The sequence below is a fragment of the Neodiprion fabricii genome, chromosome 3 (assembly GCF_021155785.1).
Source record: "Neodiprion fabricii isolate iyNeoFabr1 chromosome 3, iyNeoFabr1.1, whole genome shotgun sequence".
Lineage (NCBI taxonomy): Eukaryota > Metazoa > Arthropoda > Insecta > Hymenoptera > Diprionidae > Neodiprion > Neodiprion fabricii.
Window position 1 is genome coordinate 21730949 of NC_060241.1, and position 11268 is coordinate 21742216.

The 11268-nt window shown below is 35.6% G+C and overlaps 2 protein-coding genes across 2 annotated transcripts; one reads left to right on the forward strand and one right to left on the reverse strand.

The window, feature by feature from the left end:
* Positions 1-1158: 1158 nt before the first annotated feature.
* Positions 1159-5595, forward strand: LOC124177589 (proteasome subunit beta type-1). The gene is made up of 4 exons (XM_046560109.1): positions 1159-1398; positions 1662-1851; positions 3496-3732; positions 3906-5595. Exons 1-4 carry the CDS (start codon positions 1301-1303, stop codon positions 4089-4091), a joined length of 711 nt encoding a protein of 236 aa, XP_046416065.1. The 5' UTR covers positions 1159-1300; the 3' UTR covers positions 4092-5595.
* On the reverse strand, positions 4945-9153 carry LOC124177590 (endothelial differentiation-related factor 1 homolog). The gene is made up of 4 exons (XM_046560110.1): positions 8847-9153; positions 8711-8762; positions 7270-7430; positions 4945-6188 (listed from the first exon to the last, which is right to left on the reverse strand). Exons 1-4 carry the CDS (start codon positions 8919-8921, stop codon positions 6033-6035), a joined length of 444 nt encoding a protein of 147 aa, XP_046416066.1. The 5' UTR covers positions 8922-9153; the 3' UTR covers positions 4945-6032.
* Positions 9154-11268: the final 2115 nt, after the last annotated feature.

Below are 11268 nucleotides of genomic sequence, written 5' to 3' on the forward strand. Positions count from 1 at the left end.
TATCCTCAGGGTCATATTATCACTAGCGGTTACCGGAAAAGTGCTGAAATTCCTGACGAAATAGCATCAGCTTTGTCGGGAATACATATTGACAATCTCGAAATTCCTAACAATCAATACGGGCACTGCCATAAATGTATAACAAAGTGGACAGATATGATTAGTTATAATCTGGGCCACTTGATAATAAATTTCTGAACAATCTTGTGTTTGGAAGTCAGCGGACAAAGTCGCAATCTAACCAGGTAATATGAGTAGAAGTTGAAAAAAGGAACTTTGATCATCTTTAAATTTTTTTCAAATTACTTTTGTAATAATGATTGCCTGAGGTTCGTCGAGGTTTGTTACAGCATGAACTGAAACATTAGTAACAATCGAGTCTTACCTAATTTCCAAACAATATTTACAAGTAGTATTTTCGTATAGAAAGTTTTGAGCTGCAAATAAACTGTATTTTTAAAAAACTACGGAAATCTAACGTCAGTTGAGAAATTATTTTTATATGTCTGTTGTATCTTCTTTCGAAACGAAGGTATGAGTGTTGACTGAAGTATACATATTATTATCCTTAGTTTACGGTACGAATTAAGTATTAAACATCTCTACAGAAATTACATAAGGTACATATAGGAACGATTATATCTCTCCATCCTTTGATTAATTTTTTCGAATCTGTCTCCCATCCTTTGTATCAAGAAAGGGTTTCTAGAACACCGTTAACAGTAAACCAGGTGCATGTTTATTGTATACTTATGTTGATAACATTATTTCTTTCGATCCGATGGAGTTAGATTAACATTGCTGGATTTGGTTCCAATGAATTTGCATAGTTGAAAAATATACTGCCTCGTTACGGGGTTGTATGAAAGTTCAGTCTGTTCCCGTTCGTCATTCCACAGGCATAATAGTATTTGACTCTGCATTTTCTGGACACTCGCGACGTGCGATGGCGACATCAGTTCTTGTCGTCTTTACGTACCGACCGCCTGCCGGATTAAGTTGCGCATGCAGTTGTAGGACGCAGATAGCGCTGCTTGACGATTAATTTGTCTCGTCCATTTTCGACTACGAAAAGTCTTATAAGGTTATTAGTCTTTATATATCTTCAGCCAAGGCTCTAAAGTAAGTTTTTACGGTGACACATTCACATTCCGGCTATGCCATCTACCACCGATTACATTCGCACGGGCTAAACTTTCAGAAATCGGTGTCACAAGCTTGCCTTGTTTGAAAAAGTGAGTTGTCATTCGACGGCTGCAGTAAATGCTTATAATTGACTTGTACGGTTAATTAATTGAACATGGCTCTTCTCGGCGGTTATTCAGCCGGCTCTTTCCCCGATTATGAAGTTCAAGGGGCAAAGAAAGTGCACTTCAGCCCCTACGCCGATAATGGAGGGTGAGAGCTTAATATAACCTAAAACTGAACTTACCATGTCTTGGAGTTGCTGCGTCAAACTGTACAATAAAAATCGTGGTATCGTAAATTCTGCGAATCGTGAACAGCTTCAAATACTGACATCCGTAATGTTGAAGATGCATAAAAAATGCTTTATTGCTTAAAGATATCTTGTTTTATATTTGCATGTAATAAATCGTTTTATATGGATGTAAGCGATTAATTTACTCATGGAGTGTGATTCTTTATTTCGACCTTAATAGGAGTGTAATGGCGATAGCAGGAGAAGATTACGCCATCATTGCAGCAGATTCACGATTGAGCACTGGATTCTCAATATTTACTCGTGAGCAGCAGAAATTATTCCCACTTTCCAACACAACTGTTTTGGGCTGCTCAGGTTGCTGGTGTGATACCTTGACGCTCACAAGAATCCTTCAGGCTCGTATGCAGGTAACTAGCCAACAGTTATTGTCGACTGATGCGCCAAAATACTCAGGACGTAAATAAACCCAGGTTTTTTGGATTCTTCTCAATTGCAACACAATTTTGATCAATCCTAATAATATTATCACTACATATACTTACTTAATAAAAATGTGGTGAATGAGAGTTAATATGAAAGTTTCTGTACTGTGTTTATGTTTGACTGTCTTCATTCATCTGGGTTTTTATTTGCAAAAAGAAACTAAGTAGGTTTGATTGGGATTAGGAAAAATATTTAACATTGCCCGGAAATTCGTTCATGATGCGTAGTGGTTTGTTACAACGTGGTATGAAGATTGTAAGTTATGTTGTCAAGTGTTTTCACCACTATATACAGAGGTTATACATATACCTTTAGTTAACGATTATACATAGCTCATTTTCCACTTTCTTCTCCCACTTTTTCAAGACCCTACATCCTCCGTCAAAAGACTGCAATAAAATAACTTGGAATGCCTTGAAGTGGAAATATTTTAAGTGTCGGTTCTTTATCAATGGCATGATTCTCCAAAACATGGCTCCTGAAATATAGTAAAACCTCAATTAACTGGGTGCTGTTTATCTGGGATAGGGATTAACCAATCCTCCGCGAAACGTATAATTTTTTTCATATTTGAAAATCTGTATTATCGGCAATAGATTAAGTACATGTACCTGTACTTGAGGATCGGTCTATCATATACGACTAAGAAGGTTGATTCTGAGTAATACTCTAAAGCTTTATTAAGCCCGTCTAAAGATGATGTTATATTTCTTTTTAATGATTAAATAACGATACAAGTGTTAGAAATAACATTTTAATTATATGATATTATGGATGTTTACAGAGTCGATAACAGAATATATACATAAAGCATGTCTGTATATCATATTTGTGTTATCTGTCGATTTCGATTATCCAGGTCACTCCTGGTTCCAGTCCTCCAGTTAATCGAGGTATTGCTGTACTTCATATTTACAGGTGGCTTCATTATGGATTACAATCTATGTATTGAAAAACCTTTGACAGTATTTCACTAAATTGATTTCTATTTTTTATTATGAAGAATTGTAAAATTATGATTCTGTCACTTTGTCCGTTGGGATGCGGTCTCGAAAAATTTGATATGCGAGCTACGACACTTTGTCCGTTGGGATGCGGTCTCGAAAAATTTGATATGCGAGCTACGAGTTTGATAAACATTCTGTAATTTGAAGAATTTTCCACTTTTTGAGGTCAGAGACTCATTAAATTATAAATAATAAAACTAAAAGGTGCAAAATCTTATCGTGAATTTCTTTCTGCATGCTCAATGAAGCTATATCATTCCATAATTTGTCGACTTATGTGAACAGTTTTCGACAAATGAGTCATCGAAAATGATATCATTGCCTCAAAACGTTTTAATTAAAATATGGATTAGTATTTTAATGCTTCCTGGACATTATTTCCTCATTGCCTTATTGGTTCTTTAACCCTGCCATTCGCATTATACTCTTTTATAAACCACTTTCTCAGACATTATCCACTTTAAGATTTTTTTTTACCAATTCAAATAAGATCCCTGTATTTATCAATATTGCGCCAGTTGTAAATTTTTCATGAACCAAAAGAAAGTAACTCAATTTCAGATGTACAAACATGAGCATCATAAGGAATTGACAACTCCTGCTACAGCACAAATGTTGTCTACAATGTTGTACTACAAGAGATTCTTTCCCTACTATATTAGCAACATTTTGGCTGGCTTGGATGAGAATGGAAAAGGATGTGTCTATAGTTACGATCCTATTGGACACTGCGAACGATCAAACTTCAGAGCTGGTGGTTCTGCTGGTGCTCTTTTACAGCCATTGCTTGATAATCAGGTACTGTTTCATTTTATAAACGAGTTCCCATTCCGTTGTCTCACAGATTAGCTATACACAGTTGCAGATGCCTGAGAACTGGAATGTTGCATACGAAATTTGAAGTGCCATTTGAGTCAGTAGAAATATATTTCAATCAAATCAGTTTCCAAAATTTTCATATAACATTTTAGATTGGCTACCAGAACCAGGAGGGTGTTGACAAGACTCCTCTGCCTCAAGATCGTGCTTTAGCTATCCTGAAGGATGTTTTTATATCAGCTGCTGAAAGGGACATTTACACTGGCGATGGTATTTTCATAAATATCATTACAAAAGATGGTATCAAGGCAGATAAGTTTGACCTTAGAAAGGATTGATTTAATAATACATATTGTGATTTCGTATTACCGATATCTGTTCTATAATAAAATGTAATAATTTCACTCCTACTCGTTGTTTTATATATTAGGTTGTGAACTTAATTATTGCAAATTTGAGACCACACCTTTCACGTAGCATAAATTAGCTTTGTATTAGTTTTTTAATCGAAATAAGAACCATTGGAATCTATACACTTTCGTCAATGGGATGCAAGTCAGAGTATGTCGTAAAGGCCCCATTTTGCTGCACAATAACGCTTGGCCAGATACCGTACAAATGATAATTCAAAGGCTACATAAACAAATTGGGATACATGATTCTGCCTTCTCCAGCGTACTCACCTGATCTTTCATCAATGGATGACCACTTCTTCAACCACTTAGACAACTTCAAGGGAAGAATTTTTAAAAATTACGAGACTGCAAAATATCTTCAAAGAATTTGTCGACTCTAGAGCTTTGAATTTTTATTTTAAAGGTACGAAGTAACTTATATACTGCTGAAAAAAGTATATAGATTGAAACGGTTCTTATTTCGATTAATAAAGCTCAAATAAAGGTAAATAATGCTTTGTGAAAGTTGACGTCTGAAATTAGCAAGAATTAAGTTAACCTATGATTTTATCCCATCCATCAACTGTAAAAGTCTCATGCGATGCATGCTGACAATTTTTGAAATCAAGGCTAAGAATTTTTTGTTTAGAGATTGGGTGGAGACAAAGCTTATGTCACTAACAATGATGTAATGGTTGGAAAACTTGCATTGCCAAATTGAACGTTCTGAGTTCAAATATCCTAATTTCATTATTCATGTTAGGTGATGTGGGACATGGCACGTAACAAAACAGACTAAGTTATAAGATAAGCTTTATTTATGATTAATCGTTATAAGATATAACATGCTTCATTACAGGAAATCTACATTTTTATGCTCGAATTTATTTCATACCTTTATTAACACTTATTACAATTATTATGACTTCATTTAAAATAACTCTATTAATGTTTTTTTTATAGATTTTTTCCATTTATCACCTCATACAAACAAAATACAGAGTCTAGTTTATAATACACCATATCAAAATAACCAAGGACAAAAAAAAGGTATATATAATCATAATCCAGAGAATAGTGGTTGGTGGCATGATAGTTTTTATCAGGGAAACAATTATGTATAAAGTAATATTTTCATCCACTTATCATGAGTTGTTATAACACCATTATCAATATTTCTTAAGATTTTGTTGAAACGACATGGCATTATTTCTAAACTAGCATTTTCCTTCATAATTCATTCAATCATAAATGGCCAGAATTATAAGTAATTCGTTTTCTCATTAGTCACAATGTAGGAAAAGTATTATGGTTTTTGTACAGACATTTTTACTCGTCCTTCAATGTACTTGAAGTCAGTGACTATTTGATACTGATGTAGCACATGAAGCATTTGTACATTATAAATTTATTTGACGCATATATCAAAGTGCTAAGTGTGGTAAAACTTTACGAAAAAAACGTGATGTATACAGGAAAGAATAGAACAAATTTCTGTAAAAGCTCCAAGCAACTATAATCATAACTAATGACGAAGCTTGAAGCTACCACACAATTATCGTGAAAAAATCACATGTGGCACATAAAAACTTTCAGAAATGTAAAAATGCTTGAATACATTTCAAAGGCTTAGATACACCATTCAAAAATAAGAGTACTTATACAAGTTTACATCATACGAGTAACATTATTGTTTTAGTAACGTAAATAATCTCGATGTTTGGAAGTTGTTTTAACATCCTTTATAATTGAACTGATGACCGTCTAAATAGACATGATCGTTATTTTGCAAGTTATTCACAACTCATATAATATACAATACTAATTATAAGTGGATGAAAACTGGCCTTAAGGTTAAAAGTTGAGAATTTATTCCCCCGAGATTTAATTCTTTGTCCCGGGGGGCAGCAATTGCTGGCCACGATCTTTTCCACGTAGTTTGGTTCCCAGGACACGTTCTATCTTTCCGATTACCAATTGGTTCGGTATGCCTCTACCCGCTTCGTAATCGTTGATGACTTGTGGTTTTTCGTTCACTTTCTGAATAGGAGCAAATGAAAATGATTAACATTCAAAGTGTAGATGTCAACAATTGGTAATGTATTTGTATGAGTACAATTGATACCCAGATACCGACTTTACAAGCTTATACAATAATAATAATGCACACACCATCATGGTGTTTTGAACATTTTTGATCTCCGGAAATATAGACTTTTTTGCTATTTCTGTGCGCATTTACTGGATTGTTAACAAGTTCAATTTTTTAAATCTCAGGATTGTGAGAGATGTAATTTCTCAGTTTTTCAGCTTCGAAAGAACCCTCTCCTTAGTTGACATTGATGACATGGCTATGTTTGATTGTAGATAATTTCAATGATTAAATAATGTCTTTCAATTTATTTATTCTTATTATTAGACTCTACAGTAATGATTTATGCAAACCTCTTCTATGCATTACTTATTATAAAAACTGATCCAAACTTGTAAAATACAGTAGACCATCAATTCTCCAAAACATTGCTCAATTATACCGAATGGCTGCCCAAAATTTTTAAATATATAACTTTACACGCGAATGGAGTTAGAATGATGTGATGCGTGCTACAGCAAGACATTATTTGTAGTAATAACATAAAATTTATGCATTGCTTCTAATATTTTTCATCGCATAGCATAGTTTCATCCAACATTATTGTCCTATTATCCAAACTTTGACTAATCCAAACCAGGCGTGACCCCAATTGAATCGAATAATCGAGGTTGAACGGTACATAAAATTGCCAATTTAGAACAGTAATTTACAGGTGAATGAGTCTCCAGAGAAGCTCCCATGTCGCAGATATTGGAAATGTATGTAGGAATTATAAAGGTACCCAGATGAACAGCTTTGAGGTAGAAATTCGTAACATTCACGTAAGTAAACATTGAAAAATTTACCATTTCGCAACTAAGCAATTAGTTTGCAAAGGTTTCAGTTTCAGGGTAAATATGATTTGCATCAATCGTGTCACGAGTCCTAATTTCATCATTCGTCATTTGAAAGTTATGAAATAGCAAGTTTATCACAAACTGTTTCATTATGATGAAGATATGGATTTCAACCTAGTGAATAGCTTACTGTTGCGAGATCTTTTTGAGATAATCCTTTGGCTTGCCGCCCCTGTTGTATAAGCTTGCCAAGATCAAGTGGAACTTTGTTGTGTTTAAGTTCTTCAGTCTCACGATCAAGTTTAGCTGTATTTTTTGTGGTTACATGTTGTTTATTGGCACCTCCACCCCCTGCAAACGAACTTGGAACTTGATTTGGCGAATTGAAGACTTTACTACATTAAAGTATCGTTACTGGCAATTTCCCAGGAAAGCTATTTCAGATTTGATAAGCTGACTATACAGAGTTAGATTCCAAACTCTTCTTTTCAGGTTCTCCAGAATCTGTGGAATTTTGAGGTGAAAATACGAAGTTGATATTGGTTTAATTAAGCACATTAAAAACCAATTGCTATTCAGCAACTTTTGAATTTGTTTCTGACAATTCTGAAGTTGCGGAAATAGATATTAGACAAAAAAAGTTTCGCTCTGTTAAAATTACAAGCTTCAATCTCACGTGAAAATTACACAGACACTTATATCGATTCTAACCCATTTGATATCCCTAATAATCTTAAGACCCACGATTCCGAATGAGCACCGTTGACACTGCCGGCTGTATGCCTCAGACCAAGCAATGAGTAGAAAAAAGCCTGAGGCGGATGGGCGGCGGTGCCAATATTGCTCATCCAAAACCATAGGTCGGAAAATTACTGAAGATATCAAAGAGTTCTGGATTAATCTAAGTGTCTGTACATAAAGTGTGAGCTGTCATTAGTTTTGTCTTTCACATATACTTTTTGCAAAATAGAACTTGACTAATGTATTCAGTGTATCTCAGCCATACAAGTATGTATCTGTTTATTTCACGAAATTTCCTGATTGTTCAATGCTACAAAACTGCTTTGACAGTTCCAAAATTGCTAGGAATGTTGAGTTTCTGATTATACAGATGTTCCGTCAGTAATGATACATAGCAGTTGTACGGATTTCAAGTAGAATGATCATTAAAGTTTTCAGTGCAATCCCTTATGTAGTGACAGTTCCAATTGTAAATTAGAACTTTGTTACAAAATGAATTTGCTGTTTTTTACTTTCCTGGAATATGCCATAGCCTGCAAGTCAACTAATGTTTGGAAGATGAATTGAAAATGGGGTAACATATACAAATATGCTGGTATTCACGTTAAATTAATGTCAAATTACTCAGACAAAGTTTGTACAACACCAGTCACCAAATTCATATGAAAATATGACATCAAATGTTTGGAAATTTGGGACAATTTTGTACCAATAAATTGAACCATCTTCTACTGACGAATTGTATTCTTATCAAAATACGGTATTTAAATATCTCTGTTTTAGCGAGATGTAAACAGCTCTGAAACAGGAAATAGAAAGTGCCTGGCGAAAATTGACCCGGTTTAATGGTCTAGGATTGGTCGTCGAATGGAGTGTAATGCAGCACTTACACTTGGATTGTGTGTCAACGGCAACACCTTGACGTCTGGCCGCGTTAACTGCCTGTAAAAAAGAAAACAAACTCTCTCGAAAATTAGAATCGTCAATGGTCCGAGCCTTGCGCTCGTCATACACAATATGATTTACCTGTTCTGATTTCATGGCAGCTGCTTTTGGGGCGCGCTTACGCAGAGTAATTGGTACAGTGTCCCAATCCGACATGATTAGTTATTATTGAGGTATACTAAGTGAGGAAACGAGTAAATATCACGATGTTATATCGTTATAGTTTATAGCGAGCACAGTTCCAGTAATTTCTTATTGTATCTGTTCTAGGAGTCGCAATTCGTTAAGACATGAACTAGTAACTTGTATACCACACGGACAACTTATGGGGTATATCACACCGGCAATCGCGGCGATGTTTTGCGATGTTGATCTGATTTGTCGCACTCTTGTGGAGTTCTTGTTGAACTAATAACTGTAAACCAGACAGAGCCCTAAAGAGGTGACGTTAACCGTTGACTGAAGAATATAAAGACAGGTACCCTAATGGGCTTTGGTGTGACAACCGAAAATCGTCGTGCGCTTGCGCCCCCTGAGATGTTCCAACGGTAGAGTTGAGAACTTATTGCGGAACATCAGGGAGCTACCGATCATGTCGATACTGGCTGCATTCGCCTTCCGAGTAACAGTCTTCGCAATGGTGAGCCCAAGCCAGTACTTAGCCTATGTGTACTTACCGACTTGTCGGCGATACAAGAAATTAATAATGAGAATAAATTTCTTCCAAAATTCGTAGCAAAATAGTGATTTAATTAGAGTATAGGTACCCGAGAAAAATGTATACATAGCTTATAAATAATAATAGATTAGATGTAATAAAGATGCAGAGACCAAAAAGTATATGCGGTCCATGTACGATATTACTATACCTATATGATCCATTTACGATTAATAAATACGTGATGCATACTATAAATTTTATAATTTTCCAGAAGAAAAACTAGATTATCTACAATAATACGGCTATAATATGAAAATAGGAGAATTATTCATTTTGAAATGGGATTCTATTCGACACGCGCTCAATGTATTCCATAACATTAATATTCATAACTATTCCAACAACTTTTCATTTGCTCTCTCGATCTTGAATCTTCGTAGGCATAGAATCGAAACGCTGTTTCAGCTAGTCGCAAGTGAAGTATCTACGTTGAGTAGAGAAGCAGAATTGTTTTTCGGAAAGTGTTCGGGTGGAAAAAAATTCAGAGTAACTGTAATACATCACGGATGCGCTAATTTTGATCCAGATGAAATGGGTACTCCGCATATAAGACAGTATTTAACGCAGTGTCCTGATTTAAAGACCTAAAAAGGTGATAGAGAAAGAACGAAGCTGCTTAAAACTTCAAGTGTATTTTAACACACATTTGAAAGGTGTGAGCAAAATTTTTTATCATACAACTGCCGCAGAACGGCAGCGTTATTAGCTGACCCGTTAACTGAAGAATATATCTTTAGTCAACGGCTGACTATCGAAGGGCTTGGCCGCTTGAATCTGGAATCTCCTGCAAAGATAAAGTGCGTATTTCTTGTATGAAATGTGAAAACTAAAATCATTATACATTATATCATATCATCTTACATCATAAATTATCATATATAATCATACATCACACCATACATCATCATACATAGTATTAAAGTTCGGAACCAAAGTTTGGATGTTCGGATGTTCAGAAAGTGACGTCACCCAAATTTTTTTTTCTTGACGTCATCAATTTAAAATCAGCTAGCCGAATTCCTCTGTTTGGAAACAACCGCGCAGTTGAGAGGACGTATGAGAATAGCGCTCCGCAGATTTCGAGCGGTACGGGTTCTCTACCTCCGTGGTTCCTGCGCTCCATGTCCGCTACCTGGTGAAACTTGAATTCCAGGACAAGCGCTCCATGGTTCCTGCGCTCCAGGTACGCTACCTGGTGAAACTCGACTTCCAGGACAAGCGCTCCGTAGTTCTGACTGTCCACGTCCTTGACTCGGTGACTTTAGACCTTCAGGACTAATTTTCTGTAGATTTGGCTGTCGAGGTCCTCCACTTGGTGGATCTCGACCTCCAGGACAAGCGCTCCGTGGTTTTGGCTGCCCAGGTCCTTGACCTGGTGACTTTTGACTTTCAGGACTAATTTTCAAGTTTAGAAGTTCGATTATTGAAAACGTCATGTTTTGTGCTATCAAACCAATATGTATGCTTCAGGTAACATTTGGAATCCGAAAAAAACCGAACGACCAGGATCAAAAAATTGCAATTGGTGAGTAGTTGGCATAGTATACGTAGGAATACATACAATCACGTCGTTCAATTAGAGCTAAAATTGCTGGGCGTCGTGTTTCAAATCTGTTAGCACTGAGCTGATTGTTCTGTGGTACTTTTTGACGAAATTTATTATCATAAAATAACAATACGTTATACTTACATGCATGTGTAAACGTGATTTGTAACATTATATGTATAGGAAAAATCTTACGGGCAGATTCGGTTTCCGTCACATGCACAAAGACATTGTTC